At 39.7% G+C, this 24,383-nt stretch overlaps 1 protein-coding gene across 2 annotated transcripts; it reads left to right on the top strand.

Moving 5' to 3' along the window:
* Positions 1-2,205: 2,205 nt before the first annotated feature.
* On the top strand, positions 2,206-20,416 carry CKAP2 (cytoskeleton associated protein 2). Of its 2 annotated transcripts, none has more exons than XM_032874133.1 (9): positions 2,206-2,355; positions 3,322-3,403; positions 10,989-11,064; positions 11,179-12,038; positions 12,501-12,705; positions 13,995-14,165; positions 15,939-16,008; positions 17,719-17,965; positions 18,875-20,416. In XM_032874133.1, exons 1-9 carry the CDS (start codon positions 2,286-2,288, stop codon positions 19,128-19,130), a joined length of 2,037 nt encoding a protein of 678 aa, XP_032730024.1. In that variant the 5' UTR covers positions 2,206-2,285; the 3' UTR covers positions 19,131-20,416. The 2 variants fall into 2 exon arrangements, with proteins under 2 accessions (XP_032730024.1, XP_032730023.1); XM_032874132.1 differs by having other exon boundaries at positions 10,986-11,064.
* The last annotated feature ends 3,967 nt before the right edge of the window (positions 20,417-24,383 follow it).

The raw sequence follows: 24,383 nt of genomic DNA, 5'->3' as shown, positions 1-24,383 counted from the left end.
AGAAACTTTGTGGAAAATCAAGCGACAATAGAGGCCCGAGCAGGTTTCTGGTGTCTCTACTATATTCCCTATATTCCATTGCTTTCTTTTTCTTTCCACCAAGCCAGCTATACTATCTTGATTACTGTGGCTTTATAATACATCTTGAAGATCAGGTAGTGTTAGTCCTCTGACTTTGTTCTATTTCAAAATTTTTTTGCTTCTCTAGATCCTTTGCATTTCCATTTAAACTTTAGAATCTGTCAATGTCTATAGAAAAGTCTTCTGGGATTTTGATTGGGATAGAATTGAACAGCTCAACTTGGAGAAAATGGACATCTTAACAACATAGGGTCTTCTGATGAATAAGCATCTCATCTCTCTCCATTTATTTAGGGTTTCTTGAATTTCTCTCAGCAATATCTTGTACTTGTCCACGGAGTATTTTTGCCAGAACCTCTTAGCTTCTGAATCCAATGGTTCCTTTCAGTCCCAATCTTACTACACCTCTTCAATGCCTAACATTGGACCATTACCTCTTTCTTTAGGCTCCTTTCTTCCCAGACTTCCTGTCCTCACCTTGCCTTTGTCTTCCTTCTGTTCTTTGGATAGTCGCACCCTGGCATCCTGTTCTCTCACAGGTGCTCTCCCTGTTTCACAGGAAGCTGATCAGCTATACTCCAGGTGGCTACAGTTAAATGTCAGCTGTGTTGGCAAAGAAAGTCTTCTCTTGGATCTTTTAGAGAATCGTCTGCCTTCCCTTCAACAATTGTGCGATGATGATATTTTAAACAGTGTTTTAAAAAGATAGCATTCTTGGAGTGGGTGAGTCTGGAGATGGAAAGGAAATTGCCATGTTGGAAAACCTAGCAGTTTTGTAGGATTTTCTACCCACCATCTCAGCCTATTGAGCTTTCCACATTTTCTTTGAGTCATTATTTTTAACGATGCCCATTTACAAAAATACTGAAATTTACATAACATAAAATAATCCTTTTAAAGTGAACAGCTCTGTGCGCTCTCCCCATTTGCCCCTACCTGTAGCCTCTGGCAACCACCAATCTGTGTCATTTCACTGTGGATTTATCTATTGTGGATATTTCACATGGAATCATACCATATGTGTGACCTTTGATGGCTGGCTTTCCTTAGCATAATGGTTTAAAGAGATTCTTGAGTCACTTTTTTTCTTTACATTCTATTTTGTTCTCTGTCACTTTATGGGAATCCGTGGTTACCCAGCCTGTCTGATGAAACTGTAGTAGATAATCGACAATATTAACAGTAATGTGCAAGCAGCAGTGTTGTCTTAGGTATGGTGATTGGTGCTGTTTGGTTCTTGGTTCTACCAGACCTGGCCTGGAGTGCAGGCAAAGTCACACAACTTTATACTTCACATTTCATCAAGAAAAAAACAACAGAACATCCCAAACTAACTTCCTCATTAGCAAGATGCTGCCATACGTGCCTTTAGGAAAATAGCAGAGAAAGACAGGAAGAACTGACCGTTGGGAGCCAGCTCTAGAGGCTCTCAGACCTGTGCAGGAGGTATAGAAGTTGTATCCTTCTGGCTCTGTGTCCATGCTCAAAACCAGGCTCAAACAAGTTACCTAAAGTGACACCTTTTGTGGGTCTGTCATCCATACTGGTTTACCTAAAGTGGCTCCTTCCGTGCCCCACTCCACGGACGATCAGAACAAACCTTCTCGCATTCCGGTCCAGGCCTACATTAACCTCCAGGGGCCTGGAACACGAATCCGGAGGGAAATCATTGCGTGGGTATAAACAGGATGCTCCGCCAAAGGAGAAGTCAGTGTTGTCAGCAGTCCCACAGACCCTCTTCCTAGCTGTCATATGGCCCCAGAGTCAAGTTGGGGAAAGGGAAATACACCTGCTGTGGGTACAGCAGTCTGTGCTTACAGCCTCCTCAACGAACACGCGGTTAATGAGCGCGGCCAAACACTTCTCCAGTCTGCCTTTCCCCACGCTCCGTGAGCGTTCAGACTAGTCCTATCTGCCACACAGCAGGAACTTGGCAGGTCCAATACCCCCAGGTCGCAAGCTCAACACGGAAACAGCTGACCAGGCTGGCCAGCCAGGGCACTCAGCTGGGCGGCCCTAACCGAAACTGGCAGACGCACCGCCCGCCCCCGCCGCCCAGGCTCCGCCCCTCGGCGCCCATTGGCTCATTCAATTCACGCCGCGCCTTCTACCGCCCCGCGGGCGGCGTGCTCTGTGTGCCGCCGCCTTGGCTTGAGCAGTCCGGGACTGTCAGAGGCGAGACGCGGCCCCCTCCGGTAGCGGCCATGAGCACCCCAGCCGTGCCTCAGGACCTGCAGCTTCCCCCGAGCCAGAGGGCTCAGCCCGCGTTCAGAGGTGAGGGTAGCGGTGGATGGAGCGGTGCGACCCCCGGGCGCCTCGTTTGCCCGAGAGGACGGGGGTAGGGGGGTGACCGTGGGGGAGGGGGTCGCTTGGACACAGCGGCCAGGACCTCGAGTCCTCCGACCAGCTTCAGCCCTGACCCGTTGTGTGAGAAGCCTGGACAGATCGCTCGGCCTCTCACAGCCTCATTCTCAGCAGGAGCGAAATGGACAACCAGAGCGGTGCCCTGTCCGTGGTGTTACTGTGCGGGGCTGAGCGCCTCACGTGCGGTGGTTACTGGCCGGGCGTGACCCTCTGGTGGCGGAGATGGGCCTGGCGTGGACGAGTCCGTTTAGCGAGGGAGGGTGCGTGGCACTCCTGCCAGCCCCCGGGGGTTGGGGACTTGGGACCTGCGGGGGGCGGGGCCGCGCCCAGCTCGAGGGCCGACTGCGCTTGCGCAGGGCGCTCCCGCCGCCTGTGTGGGGAGCTAGTTTTTGGGAGAGGTGGGATTGCATTGTCGGATGCTTCAAATTTAACGCAATCGACTTTAAATCCAGGGTGGACTGGGTCTTCAGAAATAATATTGTTAGTTCTTGGTCCTGCACATGGGAGTACAGAGGAAAGAAACTCAGACCCATTCCAGTTGTGGTAAATTAGAACTTGGAGTCTAGTGTCTCGACTCTGCTGTTTAGTGTCTTAAAGCTTGGCTTTCAGTAACCGTATGTTGAAAATGATGTCCTCCAGATTTTTCACTTTCAGACAAAAGAGAATGTGATTCTTGTGCAGTGTTTGTAGGGACCTTTTATAGTAATGATCTTTTAAAAATGGGATTATTTTTCAAAGTCAATACTGAATTGGGAAATTTTCTGTTGTGTTTAAAGTCTGATCTCTAGAAGAACATTTTTGGAAGATGTTCATTTAGTGAATATTTATTTGCTGTTATTGTAACAAATGTTGACTTGTTGCTTTTTTGTTGTCTAGAACAAAGAAGACAAAAACTTAAGGAACATATATTAAAAAGAAAAACTTTTTTTGCATACAAACAGGAAAATCACATACCCAGGTGAGGTCAAATTTTCTTGTTTCAGATCTATAAAATTGTATCAGAGCTGTCTAATAAAAATGTAATGGGAGCCACAGTTGTACCGTAATTTAAAATTTTCGGCGTGTCTGGGTGCCTGGGTGGGTTCAAGCACCCTGCTCTTGATTTTGGCTCAGGTCAGATCTTAGGGTCCTGAGATTGATCCCCACTTCCAGCTCCCCTCTCATCGGGAATCTGCATGTCTCCCTCTCCCTGTGCCCTTCCGCTAGTTGGCTCTTTTTCTCTCTTAAATAAATGAATCTTAACCTTTTTTTTTTTTTTTCCTAGGGGCACCTGGGTGGCTCAGTCATTAAGTGTCTGCCTTGGGCTCAGGGTCATGATCCCAAGGTCCTGGGATTGAGCCAGGCATCTGGCTGCCTGCTCAGCGGGAAGTCTGCTTCTTCCTATCCTCTGCTTGTATTCCCTTCTTGCTGTCTCTCTCAAATAAATAAATGAAAAAAAATTTTTTTAAGGTTTTATTTATTTGACAGAGACAGACACAGTGAGAGAGGGAACACAAGCAGGGAGAGGGAGAAGCAGGCTTCCTGCTGAGCAGGGAGTCCCATGCGGGGCTTTAATCCGGGACTCTGGAATCATGACCTGAGTCCAGGGCAGACATCTAACAACTGAGCCACCCAGGCGCCCCTAAATGAAATCTTAAAAAAAATTCTAGTAGCCATATTTGAGAAGTTTTTATTTATATATATATATACATATTATGTACAGTTAGTGAACATACAGTACATCAACAGTTTTTTATGTAATTATTTATATTTAAAAATATATATATTATTTGTTTATCTGAGAGAGACAGAGAGCACCAGCAGGGGGATGGGCGGAGGGAGAGGGGCAAGCGGACTTCCTGCTGAGCTTGGAGCCTGTGGTGGGACTCAATCCCAGGACCCTGAGATAATGATCTGAGCTTAACCGACTGGGCCACCCATGTGCCCCCTGAAAATTGTTTTTAAATGATGAATTGTAATAACATTTAGTCCAATATACCCCATGTTATAATTTCAACATGTAATTCTTAAAAGTTATTGAGACATTTTATATCCTTTTTTCGTACTGAGTTTTCAAAATCTTGGTATGTATTTTACACTTTCACACATCAATTTGGACTAACCACATTTCAAGTGCTCAGTAGCCTTACCTTCTTGGATAGCACAGCATTGCTTCCTGTGTAAATTAATTCATACTCCAAGATGAAACAATTAATTTTAAAAACAAAGTGCTTGTATATATCAAAATATTGACTTATGATTTATGCAGTGCTACAAAGGTCAGTCTTAATTTAGTAAGGTTTTTACTGTGTGTGTGAGAGAGAGGGAGGGAGAGAGGGGGGCGGGGCATGGATGGTTATTTTTGAGAGGTCACTCTCCTCAGATGTTTAGAGATCATTTGTTTTAGTCTCAACCCTCCATTGGGTTCTTATTGGTGTTATTGATGTTATTTTGTTAAAATTTAAAAACAAATAGCATATGGTTGTGGCTGGAAGGAAGCCCCATGAAAGTATATAAAGCAGAAGATCAGATGCCCCCTCTAGAGCTGTTAGTCACATCCTTTAGACTCTTTCTGGCATTCTAAGAGCATTGGCTTTAGAGTGTTAAGGGCTGGACTCCCAAGTCTGGCACTACAACTGTGTAACCTCAGGGGAGTTAACCTGGCTTCTTTGAGTCCATTTATTTATATTAAAATGAGATAGTAATGTGTGGTTCTTGGGGATCAGATGAGATAGTGAATGCATTGTACTATGCCTGGTATATAGAGAGAGCCCAACAAGCAGTAGCTATTATTTCACGAACTCTCAGTGGCTTTATACACAGAGCACTGGTTCTTGAGTTACTCTTACTCCTAGTTTCTTTAGTTTCTCCAAAGAGTTATTGCTATATTTTGTCTTTGCAAATGCTTCATACCCTTCCTTGTGGTTGAAAGTGGTCAGACGGTACTTATATTTAGGAGGTACAGGTGATAGGGCTTGCTGATGGGTTAGGTATGGATGGGACATGAAAGAAAGAGTGCCCTTTAAGAGGACCCTGAATGTTCCAGATTAAGAGCAACCACTCAATCCAATACCTGATCCTTATACTATGTCCTACTGTGGAGGGGGAAATGTTAGAAAAGACATTATTAGGTCAGTTTTCAACTAGAATATAAATGGTACATTAAGGGGTATGTCAAGTTGAATTTGATAACTAATGTAGTTATGTAAGAGAAAGTCACTATTTTTAAGAAATAAACATGGAAGCATTTAGGGTTTAAAGATAATCATGTATATATCTTAACTTTAAAGATTCAGGAAGAAAAAATTGCATGTACTCCACACCGACACACATTCAGAAACAATGCAAATGATAATGCAAGTGGAATAAAAGGTTAACACCATGTAGATCTGGGTAAAAAGTATGGGAATATACTTTGAACTATTTGTAATTTTGCAACTTTATTTGAGTTTCACATTATTTCCAAATGTTAAAAATTCTTTTTAATTTTACATTAATATGTTACTTTAAGTGCTTTACATTTTCTTCTACAAATCCTGCATTTCTTCATTTAAAACAGAAAGATGATCCTAGATTTTTTATTTGAATAACTGAGTGGATAGTGGTACCATATGTCTAGAAGGGAAAGACAGAGGGAGGAATGGGGGAATCAGGAACTTTGATTTGGCCATGCTCAGTTTGAGGTACCAACAGGACATCCAAGTGGAAATGCCAAATAGTTACATCTGAAAGGCTGGGTTGAGATTGGGACAAGAGATTTAAACTTGGGAATTATCAGTTTGTAGATGATATTTATTTAAAACTTTGAGGTAGCATAAGATTACTAGAGAGCGAATAAAGAGAATATTAATTCAAGTAAGAGCATAACTCTCAACTACTTATTTGAATAAGGAATTCACCTGGGCCATGGGATACTTTTATACACAGTGGGAAGACAAGAAAATTCTGAAATTCTTCTGGCTTTACCGAGAAATCTCACAAGTACTATATTTATTCCTTTCAAAAAACAGATGTCAACTTAAGTATTGTTATTTGAGCAACAAATTGTTAAATAGACAACTAATCAGAGTTGTAGCTTTTCAAAATTAAATCATTCTATTTTACAGTCTCTAGGGTGTGTATTTTAAGATTCCTTTGTTTAGATAACTCTGGTGAGGGCAGTTATAACAAGACAGAATGGGACAGAACATATTTTCATATAACTCTCCTATAAGGTAGATTCTCCTTATCCTGAAATTTTATAAGCTAGCAGTTGAAAGGTCAGCACTTTCAATACTAAGTACTAGAATTCTGTTAGCACAGACAGACAAGGAGGAGATCCTGAGAAGTATAAAACTAAAATAAAAAGCAGAAGAAAAATTTAAAATTTATTCATTTTTTAAAAAGATTTTATTTATTTCTTTGAGAGAGAGAGTGAGCAAGAGTGAGAGCACAAACTGTGGGGGGGGGGCAAGAGGCAGAGGGAGAAGCAGACTCCCCATTGAGCAGGAAGCCCAACATGGGGCTCAATCCCAGAACCCTGTGATTATGCCCTGAGCCAAAGGCAGATGCTTAACTGACTGAGCCACTCAGGCGCCCCCAGAAATTTAAAACTGAAATGCAGCTTTGAGCCCTAGCTCAGAGGTTAGGAAGAAGATAGACAGACCTAATCAAAGTGGACCAATTGAGGTAGGAGGAAAGGTAGAAGAGGTGGTGATCCATAGCCAAGCGAGGAAAGTGTCGTAAGAAAGAAGAATGTCTGCCTGTGTCAAGTGCTGCTTAAAGGTTCAGTAAGGGGAAAACGGAATTGACCCATGAGTTGTAGAAACATGGAAGCAGATGACATTAGGAGTCTCCAGTGGAGTGTTGAGGACACGCTCCCAATAGGCGTGGGCTGGGGAGAAAATGGAATGTGACAACATGGAGACAGTGTGTACAGATACAGGCTTTTGAGGAGTTTTGGTGTAAAGCAAAGAGAAATGAGGCAGGACCTGAAAGGGGGAACATTAGGTTTAAGGCTTTTAAAATGAGATAAAATAGATCGTGTTTATATGCTGATGGGAGGATGTAGTAGAGGGGAAAGTTAATGATGCAGAAGAACGAGCAAATCAAAGAACAAAGATCCTGAGTAGGCAAGTGGGAGAGCACAAATGGGGAGTCTGCCCATGGGTCAGCATGGTGTCAGTTCATGCATAGGAAGGAAGGCAGAATATCTGGGGACAGAGGCAGATAGGCGGGCAGGCTTCGGTGGGAGAAAGAAGGGCTAATTCTTGTTAAGATTGCTTCTGATTTTCTCTGAGGTAACATCACAGTATGCTGTACGCCCAGGTATAATACAGGGGTTCTGATTAGTTAAGGTGCCACATCGGGAGGACCTGACAGGTTGACCCTGAGCACCGTCTCCCACCCCACACCGGGTTGCAGACCAGTGAACAATCAGAGGAGTATTTGCCTCAGGTAGTGAATGCAGGGGCTTAAACTGGGGAGACATTGCTCTGTTCAGTGATGCGTATTGACTCTTCTCTGCCATCGTACAAAATGGCTAGTACAAGCTATGTCAAAGTTCTTCCCCTTGTCCAAGCAAACTGAGCAAACAGATGGGAAAAGCAATATAACCCAGATTGTCAATTATAGGGATAAGTTTTGTTCATTCTAAAATAGACACTTTTTTTTTTTTTTCATTTTAGCATCTCTGAACTGGGAATCTGTCTTAGAGTCAATGGCGTGTCTAATTGAGCCTGTTTTTCTTTTCTTAATGGAATACAGATTGTTATAATGACTTGTTAAGAGAATCTCATGGCCTGTACAAACCAGTCTATATCTGTTCAAAGGAGTGAACAGATATAACAATTTATATTATTGAGGTATATAATATACCTCAATAATACATTATTGAGGTATATTATATATTATTGAGGTATATTATATACCTCAATGTAGAATTTATATATATATATGTATACAATGTATATAGGTATATATATATACATATATACAACAAATTCTTAAGGAAGCATTTGTTTGGGATACATATTCTAAATACATTGCCATCTAAAAACCAAAGTCCACATTTGTAATGAATTGGGCTGTGAGTGTGTATGGAAAATTTTGGATTTCTTTTGGGAAGGCTATTTTTTTCTTTTATTCTTTTTATTTAAAGTATAAGGGACCTATAATATTATATTAGTTTTATCTGTACATCATAGTGATTTGACAATTGTACACATTAAATACTTTCCAAAAGCATGTGTAGTTACTTTCTGTCACCATACAAAGTTACTATAATATTATTGACTATATTCCCTATGCTGTACTTTTCATCCCCATGACTTACTTATTTTATAACTAGAAGTTGGTACTTCTTAACTCCCTTCACCTATTTCATTCTCCCACCCCCTCACTGCCTTCCTCTCAGGCAAAGATCAGTTCTCTGTATTTGAGTCTGTTTCTATTGTTTTTGTTTTTGGTTTTGTTTTTAAGATTCCACATAGAAGTGAAATCATTCGGTGTTTGTCTTTCTCCAGTTGTCTTATTTCACTTGGCAGAATACCCTCCAGGTCCATCCATGTTGTCACAAATGGCAAGATTTCATTATTTTTTATGGCTGAGTAATACTCCATTGTGTATATATGCCACATCTTCTTCTTCTTCTTTTTTTTTTTTTAAAGATTTTATTTATTTATTTGACAAGAGAGATGGAAAGTACAAGTAGGCAGAGCGGTAGGCAGAGGGAGAGGGAGAAGCAGGCTCCCCGCCAAGCAGGGAGCCTGATGTGGGGCTCGATCCCAGGACTCTGGGATCTATGACCTGAGCCAAAGGCAGCCGCTCACCTGACTGAGCCACCCAGGCACCCCTGTACCACATCTTCGTTATCCAGTAATTTATCAATGGACACTTAGGTTACTTCTGTATCTTGGCTATTATAAATAATGCTGCAGTAAACACAGGAGTGGATATATCTTTTGAGTTACTGTTTTCATTTTCTTCACGTAAATACCCAGAAGAGAAAGTATTGGATCATCTGGTATTTCTATTTCTAATTTTTTGAGGACCCTCTATATTATTTTCCACTGACTGCACCAGTTTATATTTTCAGTGCACAGGGGCTCCTTTTTCTCTATATATATCTTTGCCAACACTTGTTATTTTTTTGTTTCTTTAATACTAGCCATTCTCAGGGCACTTTTGTGGCTCAATCGGTTAAACATTTGACTCTTGATTTCGGCTCAGATCATGATCCCAGGGTCGTGAGATTGAGCTCCACTTCCAGCTCTGCACTCAGCAAGGAGTCTGCTTGAGATTCTCTCTCTCTCTCTCTCTCTCTCTACCCCACCCCTTCATGTTCATGCATGTGCACTGTCTCTCAAAATTAAAAAAAAAAATACTAGCCATTCTGACTGGTGTGAGGTAATATCTCATTGTGGTTTTGATTTACATTCTCCTGATGATTAGTGATGTTGAGCATCTTTACATGAGTTTGTTGGCCATCTGTATGCGTTTGGAAAAATGTCTGTACAAGTCCTCTGCCCACTTTTTAATTGGGTTTTCTTCATGTTGAGTTGTAAGAGTTCTTTATGAATTTTGGAAATTAACCCCTTATCAGATATGTTATTTGTAAATAACTTCTCTCATTTAGTAGATTGCCTTTTTTTTTTTTGAGAGTGTGTGTGTGTGTGTGTGTGTGTGTGTGTGAGAGAGAGAGAGAAAGAGAGAGAGAGAGCCATTTGGGGCAGAGGGAGAAAGAGAGAATCTTCTGCAGGCGCCACACCTAGTACAGAACCCAACGCAGGGCTGGCGGGGGCAGGGCTGGCTCTGTCTCACAATCCCAAAATCACAACCTGAGCTGTAATCAAGAGTTGGAGGCTTAACTGACTGAGCCACCCAGGTGCCCCACCTTTTCATTTGTTGATGGTTTTCTTTCTTGTGCAAAGGCTTTTTAGCTCGATGTAGTCCCAGTTATTTTTACTTTTGTTTTCTTTGCCTGGGGGAGACATCCAGCAAAATATGACTAAGGCTGATGTCCAGGAGTTTACTGCCTCTATTTCCTTATAGAAGTTTTATGGTTTCAGGTCTTATATTTAGATTTTTAATGCATTTTGAGTTTATTTTTGTGTATGATGTAAGAAATTAGTCCAGTTTCATTCTTTTGCTTGCAGCTGTCCAGTTTTCCTCAAACCACTTACTTGAAGAGGGCCTATATTTAAAAATTTTTCACTGTAAGTCCTTTACTAAGTAGTTAAAACTAACCAAAGAAAATGTTGCTTAATAAAGATTTTGAGGACTTATTTGAGTGACTAGGAAGAATGTTTTGGAATGAGATTATCAAGTGTTTACATATTCTGTGTAGGGGAGTTGTTAAGATTTTTAAGAAAATATCTTTAAATTCCTCAGCTATCTTCTTTATACTGTTAAGTCCACCCTGTAATAAAGAAAAAGGACACATAAAACTCAGCTCCATTCTGGCCTCAATTTAAAATTACAAAGTCAGATGATTGTTAATATTCTTCCATCCCTCCCCCCAAAGAGAAAACTTCCTTGGTACATGGTTAAACTTTTTTTTTTCCTTTTCTTATTTCTTAAAGTAGTAGAGACCAGAAAGTGATGAACTCTGAGGGCCAGGTCCACGAAGAGACAAAAGTTCTGAAATTTAAAACAAAAATGGTAAGATATGGATTATAGCCCTCCTAAATTGTCCTTTCCCCTCCCCCTTTCTCCTCCCCAAACCTTAAAGAAATGAGTTCTGAAAGACTTATTTGTCTGAAATCACTCTTTTAGGCTGGTAAAGAAAATGTCAGTAGACCTCCTGGGAACAAAAATCATATAACGGGAAAAAATTGTATTCCTTTAAGACCTTCTAATGAATCAACCAATTCAACAATAGCAACTGACACACATAATTTTGAGGATAATAATCAAATGGGACAGTCTGTACCAATTAAAGATGACCCTCAAAGTCAACACATGACATTAAGCCAAGTGTTTCATCTTAAAAACAACAATAAAAAGAAACAGGTATCCACAGAAAAACCAAAGCAAGATGCTAACACGTCCAAGAAGCTTGTGCTTGGGTCTTACCGTGGCCAAATTGTTCAGTCTAAGATTAATTCATTTAGAAAGCCCCTGCCAGTCAGAGATGAGAGTTCTGCAACAATGAAGAAACCTTCAGCCGCTGTCCCTAAAGCCCCAGAGCCTCTGCCCGCAGATACCCGAGGTGCGACCGTGAGAAGTGATAGAGCCCTGAACACAGTGACCACCACTAAATTTGGGAGCACAGCATCTCAGGACAGACAGCTGGTGCGGCCTCCTATCAGAAGTCACCGAGACAGCGCCCAGGACGCTGTGAAACAGGGCCTTGGGAGAACCACTGCCAACGTTACAATCCGGAAGGGGCCTCGGGAGAAAGAATTATTGCACTCAAACACGGTTTCATCTAGTGCCAAAACCGGTGCTCAGGATGTAGAGAGAAGGAAGACATTGGCAAGAAGCCTGACCTCTGAAACTGTAGCCAGGCCTGCTTTGTCTTCTAACACCAAACTGGTACAGAAATCAAAAAGCATTGACCCTCGCAGACACACTATAGCAAAAGCAACTCTTGATAGGTCGGCCCGGCCCAAAGAAACAGCAGAAGAGAGAAAGTAAGTTGATTTCATTTTATAGGCTTAGTTTTCAGTAGAGTGCCACTTGTGCATGCGGTTTATAATCTCCATGAAGGTACTAGAATTTTTGTGTCTGTATGTGTGTGTGTGGAATGTCCTCTGTTGTAGGCAGATTTATCCAGTGGTGGAGTAAATTTATCCAGTGGTGGAGCAGATGTGACCTAAGTTACTGTGCTTAAGTGTGTTTCATTAGGTTGCTGTAATCTGAGATACTTAATACAGTTGGGAAATGTCTTATAACCTCTCCATTTAAAAACACAGTCTTGGGGTGTTTGAGCATGTAATGAACATTGATTTCTTTTTCTTTGAACTTGGGAACTTAACGTGTGGGCCATGGGTGTGGAACTGCTTAAAGACCTGAGTTATTTTTTAACTTCTCTGTCTGACAGAATTCTATCATCAGTAGCACAGGTAACGCTTATATCCTGCTTCTAACTGTAGAGCTCGTCTGAGCGAGTGGAGAGCTGGCAAAAGAAAAGTGCTGAAAAGGCCTCCTAGTGCAGTGGTTACCCAGCCTGAGCCTGGAGGGCAGAACGAAAACTCAGTCGGGTCCTTTTGGACAACCATGGTAGAAGAAGATGAACAAAGATTATTTACTGAAAAAGTAAACAAGACATTTTCAGAATGCTTAAACCTGATTAATGAGGTATAGTCCTTATATTTGTGTAGTAGTTTATAGTTTGTAAATTATCTTAAAAATGTTCTCTTACTAAATTACCTTGTCACTCTTTTGACCATGTAATGTGTTAGTGGTGTTATGTAGACTCAGTGTTAATTGTGAGATTCTCTTTAGGCTTTAATGGACTGCATTTTCATTGAGGACATATAAATGTATCAAAAGGATAACTAGGTTTTTTACTTGATTTTTTTTTAATTTATAAATATGGTATTCCTCTAAGATGTTAATATAGAGTGGGCTGGGGGTGGATATTCACTCTGATACTTTAATTTTTTCATTCCTTCAGCATATTCACACATTTTTTTCTACTTATTACATATTTTATCAAAGACTAGCAACCTAAATTAGTGGGTCATTATCACAGATTAAATTCAAGTTAACTAAAATACTTGCAAACAAAATGCCATTAATTGAAACCAACATCATCATGGTCTTAAACTTATTGTAGAGTTTCACTATTTGGACCAAAATCCTACAGAGTGTAATAACTCCAGAATGTTTCCTTTATTTCCTGACTACTTTTTCATCTTGATTTGGTCACCCCTGGTGTCTAAGATCCATAACAAGACTGAATATGGAGAGTATGATTTCAAACCTTACTCTGGTCTTCATGAGTGTCTGTAAGCTTTTTGTGATTTTTGAAAACCAGTGAAAATTAGGACCAGAGTTTCCCTGATTATATTCTTACTTTTGCTCAGCTGGGGTTTGTCATTGATTCTGTGGAAGTTCTCTGTCTTACCATCTATATATAGCTCTTAACTTACTTCAACCATTACAGATTCATTTTAACCTTAATATCAAGAACTGACAAAGACTGTTTTTAAAAATCTGCAAGCTATTCCCCCCACATAAACATTTGGTAGTTGCAAAATTCCAAATCAAGTATTAAATGGAATCCCACAACGTATTTAAGGATAATCGTCAAGACAAAGTAGTGTTAGTCATTTGTGTGTGTGTGTGTGTTAGTCATTTTTGACTAATATTTTTCTCAACTAGTATTTCATTCTTTTCATGCTTTGTACTCATGACTAATAGGCTTCTTACTACCCATTCAGAATAAGTTTGGAGTAAGGAAAAGAATACTGAATATTCTAATGAATAATTTTCTGTCAACTTTTTCTTTTCTTATCATTGATCTTGATAGTACACTTACTTATAGCAAGTGTATATAGCAAGATATAGATCTTATAGTACACTTACTTAATTGTTCATAGTTCAGAGGCTAAAGGATGTCACTTCACTTCTTGCTGTTTTAGGGATGCCCAAAAGAAGAAATATTGGTCATACTGAATGACCTGATTCAAAATATTCCAGATGCCAAAAAACTTGTTAAATATTGGATATGCCTTGTACGTATTGAACCACTCACAAGTCCTATTGAAAATATTATCACAATCTATGAGAAAGCTATTTTGGCAGGAGCTCAGGTAAGATTAAAACTTACCGATCTTTACTAATACAGTGTAAAGGATTCAGAGCTATTTTGGAGCACATCACAACATAACTTGATAAAATTGTGGTTCCATATGTAGTAGTAATGTATGTTTAAAGGCCACAGTGATCGCATGTTATAAAAGCTGTTTCTCAACATTCTAAAACTTGCTCATGAACTAGTGATAATCAGACCTCCAAAGACAGATATACACTGAAATGTACATTAATGAAACTTGCTATAAGAAATATTTTAGCACATATCATTTTGTACATTTTCTAGTTAAGAAATCTGGGAAATTGAATTTTTAATATTAAAATTTGTTTAACAAATATAAAGCAAATAGAATTAAATTAACTTTTAAAGTGTTAGCAGGTTCTGTGGCTATGTGAAAGAAGTCTTTCACTTGAAGAGCATTTCTTAATGCTCTTACATGTTCTCACATTTTTATGCCATATGTTTGGTCCTACCCACGCATAGAATATGGCAGTAAACTAGTTTCTCTGACATACTAGCGCCATAGTGGTTTTATAAGACACCTCTCCCCTCTTCCTAGTCTATTGTTACAAAAGGCTCTGAGTATAGAATAAATTGTATCTGTAGGTTTTTCAGTTTGGCTGGGTTTTTTGTCTTTATGGGCAAGTATTTCTAAAATGCATTTCCTTTTGACCAAGTTTCCCAAAAATGCATTTTGGAGATTATTTACAGAGAGAGTTTTTAAAAATTCTTTTCTTTAGCCTTTCTTTAAGAAAGGTCTACTCACTTGAGTCTCAGCAAAGCCAGCAGATGCTATTTGACCTTGCACTTGGATCATAAATATTCAGCAGATATTCTCTCAAAGGCTATTATATAAAAAACACTTTGTTGAAGGGTGATTATATTTGACAGAATCCCACTTGGAAGAGGGTGTGGAGGCTCCGACTACATGAACCAGAAGGGACATTACTTAAGGTGGCTTAAAGCAGAATAGCTAGGATCCGTGCCAGAGGCAAGGACTCATACGGAGAGCAGGATGTAAAGAGAGAAATGTAACATGGCAGCAGAAAGTGGAAAGCAAGGATTAAAATTAGGCAAGAAAATTGAATGCAGGCTGAGTGAGTAGTTCAGAACTATGTTCTAGAACTAAGAATATGAGCCAGAACTTCCTTTTTATATAATATCTTGAATATGTTGCATTAGCAATCATGATAGTACAAAAGAACATAGTGCTTCCATGTTCTGGCATATAGTGGACACAAAGTAAACTGTTGAATTCGAATGAGTGAAATGTTAGGCTGGTCAGCCTTGAGCTGTTCAGAGATGCATTTAATAGCATGTGGAAAAGCATAGCCATGGACTTGAATGTAGGAAAAAAAGAGTAAACTTTATATTAAATTTACTTTAAATTAATATTATCAGCTCTTTGATATTGTTGGCTTGCTACTTATCCATTAATTTTGTTTATATCAGACAAATAGTTAAAAGAGTTACCAGAGGCTTAAGAAAAATTGTGGGGAGAATTTTAATCTGATAATTCTACCCCTTGTATTCATTTTTATTCTATAAATTAGAAAGAGAGTCATTTTCAAACATTCGAGTGTCAAAATAAGTATTCTGAGAAAAGACACATGATTTGCTTCGTTTTAAAGTATGAAATATAATCAGTGCTTTAAATATTTTTGGCTTGAATAACCTTGTTAATGTCTTGACATTAAATATTTTTGACTTGAATAACCTAGTTAATGTCTGAGAATATAAAAATTATATTTTCTTCATTAAAAAAATTAAGCCTATTGAAGAGATGCGACATGCAATTGCAGACATTCTAACAATGAAGAGTCAAGAGAAAGTGAAATATGGTAAGTTTTTAATTTTCTTCAAGTAAATTGTGATTTTATTAAATTTGAATTATTTGTCTTTTATCTTTTTAAATTTGTAGAATGTTTCTTTCCTCTTATGTCTGTAGGCATACCTCTGAGATTCAGTGGCCTTATGTAGTATAAGAATTTTTAATTAGGATGTCTGGTTCAGGGGTGCCTGAGTGGCTCAGTTGGTTAGGCAGCTGCCTTCAGCTCATGTCATGATCTCGGGGTCCTGAGATCAGGTCCCACATTGGACTCCCTGCTCAGCGGGAAGCCTGCTTCTTCATCTGTCACTGTCCCTCCCCTCTGCTCATGCATGCTCTCTCTCTCCCTAGCAAATAAATAAATCTTAGGAAAAAAAAAAAAGATGTTTGGTTCAAAATCCAAATTTATCATTGAGTGTTTTTGAAAGTTACCTTACTTCTCTACACCTTAATTCCCTGTGTTAAAAATGAGGCAGTTTGATTAGATGATCTCTAAAATTTTACCTATTAATTCTATCATCTGTTCTATGCTCTAGAGAAGCTCATTCAAGAATTCTCTTTGCTAGGGCTAGTAGATAGAGGGAAGAGATTCATTAGCTGTCAGGTATATGAAATGTAAACATTTTCTAGATTCAGATATATCCTATAACTGAAACATCTCTTGGTGCAAATCTCTAATAATTGCCTAATAGTCAAATCTAGAGGTCTTTTCAGCTTGCTGGATTTATCAAGATGTCTCAAGTATTTCACATCAAGCATGTTGTATTTTGAACTCATTGTCTTCCCTCATTGCTTCCCCATACCATCATTTGTTCCTCCCACCAAAAAAAAAGAAACTCCTCTGTCACTGAAGATGCATAAGCAAGAAATGTTATGAGAGATGCCCTCGGTACACCTGCACGTTCATTCTGATGTGCACATACATTCATTAAGTCCTAACTTAGAAATAACTCATAAACCTGCCTTCTTGCTGATGCCTACCTCTCTACCGCCTTGCCTAGAGACAACCTCGTTTGTCTTCTTATCATCACAGATCATTCCTTTTCATTCCTTGCCATTCTAAACCATCCTTTATAGTGGTCAAATCTGATTGTATCTGTTTCTCCAGTGAAGATTTTTTTTTTTTTAACCAAACTTCCTGCATGTAAAGTTCATTATAATCCAGCCCTTCCTACCTATTATCACCTCCTCCCCACATATATTACCCTATATTCTAGGCACTCTGGCCTGTTAATGTTGTCTTAATAGGTCATTTCCTTTTAAGCTTTATAACCAAGATTATCTTCCTTGGTCTTGTCAAGTACTCGTTTATCAAGCCCCAGACTGAATGTCATTTGTGAAGCTTTCCCTAGCTCTCTCCCTGTCCCTCAAGCAAAGGTAGTTGTTCCATTTTATGGGTTCCCATAACCCTTTGTTCTTACCTCACCTTTATAGAATTTTTCTCGCTTTAATTATTTTCAATCATATCTCTTCCATGGAATGTGAACTTAAAGGACAGGGATGATTTCAATCTTATATCTGTATCTATAATCCCAACCCATAGGTGATAGTGAATATTTGTTAATAGTTGTCAGCAGTATTGACTTAGGAAAAGTAACGGGTAGGAGATGGCAGTTTGGTTCTTCTATTTTGAAAATCTGACCAACTATGAATAACTTTAATGTCTTCTGATTTTTCTCTTTAACTTTGACCAAAAGCTTAATCTATAAATGTATTTTCATAGGAGAAAATGTTGAGGCTTGTGCAACTAAGGAATACATTCAAGAAGTCAACAATGAAGATATGGGTGTTAATCTAGAGTCAGGAAGATCAGAAATGGAAAAGAAATCTAGAAATGTGGTATTTCAAGATTGTGAAAAAGAGGAAGATGACAAAAAAGATCCAACCAATGATGTTAAAACCCCCAGTACAGAGACCAGGGGGAGTTGCTTAATCAAATATAACGTGTCTACTACACCATACCTACAAAGGTAAACTTTCAAAATGTAATGTTCTGTGATTGGTTTTTATGTTTAAGAATAATAAATATGGTATCTAAAAATCTTTAGCTTCCAACTTAGAATGGTTTCAAACAAATCAATATCATTGGGACACTTCACCTTGTGTGTGTATGTGTGTGTGTGTGTGAGAGAGAGAGAGAGAGCGAGAGAGAGAGAGCATAAAAGTCGGGGAGAAGGGGCAGAGGAGAAAAGAGAGAGAATCTTAAGCAGACACTGTACCCCTGTCACAGGACTCGATCTCACAACCCTGATATCATGACCTGAGCTGAAATCAAGAGTTGGATGCTTAACTGACTGAGCCACCCAGGCACCCCTGGACACTTTACCTTTTAAACACTGTATTTGGGGGCACCTGGTTGGCTTAGTCGGTTAAGCATCTGCCTTTGACTCAGGTCATGATCCCAGGGCCCTGGGATCAAGTTCTGCGTTGGGCTCCCTGCTCAGTGTGGAGCTTGCTTCTCCCTCTCCTTTCTGCTCAATGCTCTCTCTCACTATCTCTGGTACTATCTCCACCCCTCTCTCTCAAATAAATAAAATTTTAAAATTAGCGCATTTTCTTTGCTTTTACCCGAAGTATTGCCATTTTGTAAAAGAAAACTTTGACATCATTTTATTTAATGTCCATATGTTATTGTAGGTTATGGAATTGAGCAACTAGCCAATTGTACAGATAGTCAAGAATCTACTGTGTACAAACTGTGACAACAAATAGAGAAAAGAAGGAGTTCCTAACTACAAGAGCTCTCATTACCTCTTTTTCTATAAGGCAGGCAATCACATAGTTTTAACTTACAAGCTCTAGGATGATAAATGTCATAAAAGAACAAAGAGAAAATGTTAATGTTTTTTAACTCTGGGAATAATTTTGTGTCTTTTTAGTGTAAAAAAGAAGATACAGTTTGATAACACAGATACTACATTTAAAGAGCTAAAGTTTCTAACACCAGTTAGACGTTCTCGACGTATTCACGAGAAGACTTCTAAACTGCCAGATATGTTAAAAGACCATTACCCATGCGTGTCTTCACTGGAGCAGCTAACAGAGTTGGGAGGTGAAACCGATGCTTTTGTGTGCCGTCCTAACGCTGCGCTTTGCCCGATGTACTCAGAGACTGGAATAGCACAAGAGAAATAAAGTGATGATAAGCAACGGGGCTTCTGTTGTTCCTGGGGTCTTTTGTTGGCTTCTTGTGGCTTTGTATGTCTATTGCGAGTTGGCCAAGTACCTAAGTATTCATGGCGGTAAGCTCTTTTACTGACGTTCACCTTGTAGCAGGAATTGCCTTCCGTGTAACAGAAAGCTAATCCTACCTTGTCAATCTCAGCAGAGGGAGTTTCTAATAAAGGTAGATTTTGTCAAGTAGTTTACTATGTTCCTTGAATAAAGACAGGTTTGATCATAATATTGGCTTGTTCACTTTTAATAGTCTTAACTTGTTAGTCATTAAATATAAGTAGTACTGTGGCAGAAAGGGTGTTCAAGATAAGATTTCTATATTTGCGTGTTCTTAAAATTCACATGTTCTTAAAATTTATAATACACATGCCAGCTTTTAACAGAATACTGACTTTTTTTTTTTTGCCTTTCCTTAATTCTGGATCAGTAGGAAAGTCAGTAATTGCAATGTAGTGCGACCCCCTGCAAAAGTGAAGACATGGAAGACTTAGCTTGCGTTTTCACCCAGTTCTTGTTACCTGGGCTGCTGTGGTCTGTCGTGCTTTGGCTCTTCCCTCTCACTTTCCATCAATGCTAGTGAATCTGTGGTCACTGTTGGTTTCTTTTTTATTGTAGCTGAGGTCACCACAAATGATAATTCACTAAATGCCCCATTTCTAGGAGGAAATACTTTACAGTAAAAAAGAAAATGTGCCAAATGCAGCAGATATTTGAAACTTTAAATCTGAGTTTCTTCCTTTAGTTCCTTTTGTAACTTGGCTGTCTAAAATGTTAAAACTTTAACTGTCCTCATTTCATTTGATACAGTTGTAGACATTAGAATGGAATTAGAGAAGGGATATATGACGTCATTCTAATTTAGGTAGTATTTCTAAAATAACTAATATAAAATACAACTAATATAAAATGTAATAAAAACTTTACTGTTAAGTCATGTTCCTTGAACCATGATAGTTATATACAGTAAACAGTTTCTTCTCCCCACACATTAAATATCACCCCTAAAATTGTTTTATAAGTCTCCAGACTAATACTTAAATATCCTCTACCAATCTAGTTTCAAAGATTCGATAGTTTTAAAACTGCGTGTGATATAAATGTGCTTGAAAATCACAGTCTTGTGTTCACTCATTCACCATTTGTATAATAGCACCTATCTTTGTTCTATTATGTTCTGAAGAGGAGTCTTATTCTTTTATAAACTGTGTTCCTAATATTTATAAATAAATATATCAGTATAGCAATGTTTCAGTGACATTTATTTATTTCAACAAATATGAAATGCAGTTTAACTACAGTGAATAAATTTGAACCTTGCTTTTAGAATACATTATAGTTGGATTTGACTTGGGGTTTTTAATACTTAAATATGTGCTTAATGATATATTTCCTTTTGAAAAATTTATCAATTTATCTAAAAGTTTACCTTAATTTTTTTTTAATTTTTTATAAACATATATTTTTTTTCCCCCAGGGGTACAGGTCTGTGAATCACCAGGTTTACACACTTCACAGCACTCACCATAGCACATACCCTACCCAATGTCCATAACCCCACCCCCCCTCTCCCAAACCCCCTCCCCCCAGCAACCCTCAGTTTGTTTTGTGAGATTAAGAGTCACTTATGGTTTGTCTCCCTCCCAATCCCAACTTGTTTCATTTACTCTTCTCCTACCCCATTAACCCCCCATGTTGCATCTCCTCTCCCTCATATCAGGGAGATCATATGATAGTTGTCTTTCTCTGATTGACTTATTTCGCTAAGCATGATACCCTTACCTTAATTTTTATCTTAAGTTTTTTTTCATACTTCGTATGAGTGGTACAAAATATGCCATTTTGAAATAAACTTCAGGCTGGCTTATACTCTCGGCTTTAACAGGAGTATACCGTGTTGTTCATTTGGCCATACAGAGTAGCTTGAAATGCCTCAGTGAGAGGGAACTTGAGATAAACCATTCCTTTGGAAGTTTCACAGAGTGCTTTTCTCCCCACCCCCTACCCTCCCAGCTGTGAGGCAAATCCGTCTCCTCAAATAATCCTAGTGCTACCCTTTACAGACATTGGTCTCTCTCCTTTCCCGGTGCTTAAGAACATTTATCAAGTGTCTGACCTAGGTTTGTTCCAAGCTAAATATCTCCAAGCATGTAATATACGGTACATGAGCTTTGAAGTCCAGCAGATCTACATTCAAAACCTCAGCTTCTACCTTCCCTTAAAAGGTATGCGACTGCAGAGGAGTTAGTTGAACCTCATCTTTCTGCGGGGTAAAGTGGAGATAATCCTCTGTTATTTTTGTGTCATAATTACTGGCTATGCCTCTGGTTAATAGGACAGAATGGGCACCTGACCCAACATGGACTGTCAGAGACCTTTCCATAGGTATTTGGGAATCAAGATGGGGTCTTTTCTATGTAGTTAGACCTGAAATATGTAAAAATGAGGTACTGGGTGACCACATGAAGGTTGGGGAGCAAAGGTCACCAGTAAACCAAATGATGAAGTAACTATCCAGGCAAACGCAAAGAGACTCCTGCCTGGGGTTTTCTCTAGCTCATCACTTCTATATCTGAGTATGTTCTTGTTAAATCCAAATACAGGTAAAACACAATTTTTCTACTTCAACCACACCACCCTTCTTAAATGTTATCAATATTTAATACAGACTTATATAAACATGTGTGTATGTGTAGATTTTGTAGGTTGTTTTGCTTTGTTGGTCATAAATGGCACCATATACTTCAGGTGTGTTCTACAACGTGTCTTTTTTCTAATTTATTTTATATACATATATAAAATAAGGAACTTTTCATTGACCTAGATCAATGTAACATTAAGACTACATGGGAGCTTTTTAAGTCAGCTTTTCACACTGTTTACCACTGCAAGCAACATGTATTACTGCAGGATAGTGGTTAAGAATCAAGTTTTGAGTCCTACTGCCTGGGTTCTAATACCAGTTCTACCACTGACTAGCCTCTTGTGCCTCAGAGATAATTGTACCTTTTAGGGTTGTTGTGGAGTTGATAGCTAATATTTAACTAGTCCTACTCTTACACACTTCACATGTACTGACTGACAAAACAGTGCCTAGTACCTTGTATATGTAATCTGTAGTAATATCTTATTTCCAATCACAACCCATTTCGGAACCTCCCCTGGCTGAGATCCACACCTTGGCAATAGCTAGAGGAGGTAGGGTTCAGATCTGTTCTATTTCCTCCTCCAGTCTGTGCTTGCTGATGGTTAATGGTTGATTTTGTCATCCCCAAAAAGATACATTGGAATCTTAAGCCCCAGTACTTTTAGGATGTGACCTTATTTGGAAATAGGGTCATTGCAGATGCAATTAATTAAGATGAATTCAGGCTGGTCCTAATTCAGGCAGGTTCCTAATCCAATAGGACTGGGAAGATGATGTGAAGAGAGGGAGAAGACAGCATTCTACAAGCCCAAGGGATAGGCCCAGAATAGGTCCCTCTCTGAGTCCTCAGCTCAAGAATCCTGCTGACAGCCTTATTTTGGACTTCTAGGCTCTAGAACCCTGAGAGGATATGCTTCTCTTGTTCAAGCCCCTTGGTTTGTGATACTTTGTTAGGGCAGCCCTAGCAAACTAATGCACTCACGCAACAAGATAAAAAGTCCTTTTCACCTGGGACGCCTGGGTGGCTCAGTTGGTTAAGCAGCTGCCTTCGGCTCAGGTCATGATCCCAGAGTCCTGGGATCGAGTCCCACATCAGGCTCCTTGCTCATCAGGGAGCCTGCTTCTCCCTCTGCCTCTGCCTGCCATTCTGTCTGCCTGTGCTCTCTCTCTCTCTCTCTCTCTCTGGCAAATAAATAAATAAAATCTTAAAAAAAAAAAAAAGTCCTTTTCATGTCTATAGGCATTGGGCAGGGGGGTGGGGAAAGAGTTGGGTGTTTTTATGACTTTTGCCCCAGCACTGTCATGAATATAAAGTGGTTGGAGTTTGTGCCTGTGGCCAAGCAGCAGGCCCATTAGTTCCTGGAAACGGAAGTTGTAGCAGCATTCTGGGCATAGGCATGATAGTAGTTTTGGTTTTGTTCCTTTTTTTTTTTTTTTTAAGATTTTATTTATTTATTTAACAGAGATCACAAGTAGTCAGAGAGGCAGGCAGAGAGGAGGAAGCAGGCTCCCCGCTGAGCAGACAGCCTGATGCGGGGCTTGATCCCCTGGGATCAAGCTTTAAACCACTAAGCCACCCAGGCGCCCCTGTTTTTGTTTCTTTAATTGAAATCAAGCAGAGCAGATATCGCAAATGTTGGGCCATTCAGAAAGAAGAGGATACTCCAGAGACCTGCTCTTATCACTACATTTACAGATTAATCACATATTAACTCTGCCATGTCATGCTGAACACGCTCAGCACTTACAAGTACAACCAGAAGTTGTTCTACAATATATTCTAATATATCCGTTTTGATTTTCACAAAACTCCTAGGAGGTAGGTTCTCTGCCTTGCTGTTATGAGTTTCTTAGATTTGCTGCTGTAACATACGACCACAAACACAGTGGCTGAAAACAACAGAAATGTACTCTCTTCTACAAATCAGAAGTCTGGATTGGATCTCATTGGACTAAAATCAGGGTATAAGCAGGATGATGTTTCTTCTGAAGTCCAACGGGGCAATTCGTTTCCCGGCCTTTATCAGTTATTTGGGTGGAGGGAGAGGGAGAAGCAGACTTCCTGCAGAGCTGGAAGCCTGATGCAGGGCTCAGGCGCAGGGCTCCATCCCAGGACTCCGGGATCGTGACCTGAGCCAAAGGCAGAAGCTTAACCCACTGAGCCACCCAAGCGGCCCCTTTCCCAGTTTCTTAAGGCCTCCTGCTTTCCTTGGCTGGTGGCCCTATCCTCCATCTTCAAATCTCTGACCACCACTCAGCCTCTCTCTTCCACTGGGAGGTGCCCTGGTGATCATACTGGGGACCCTGGAGAATCCAATCATCTCCATATTTTAGAGTTAGCTGGTTGGCAACCTTAATTCCACCTGCAGTCTTAAGTGCCCTTTGCCACGAAACCTAACATCCACAATTTCCAGGGTGAAGGATGTGCCCATCGCTGCAGGGGCTACTCACTCTTCCGCCCTCCTCACTTGGGCCCAATGTCCCCCAGCTAGTAAGGGAAGTGCTGAGCCCGAGAAACTGATCGCGTAAACTGGAGGCAAAACTCTTGTTGCTGGGAGACACTTTCC

Source organism: Lontra canadensis, unplaced genomic scaffold, assembly GCF_010015895.1.
Source record: "Lontra canadensis isolate GAN:19392208 unplaced genomic scaffold, GSC_riverotter_1.0 scaffold51, whole genome shotgun sequence".
Classification (NCBI taxonomy): Eukaryota; Metazoa; Chordata; class Mammalia; order Carnivora; family Mustelidae; genus Lontra; species Lontra canadensis.
This window is presented reverse-complemented; position numbering and strand designations above follow the sequence as displayed.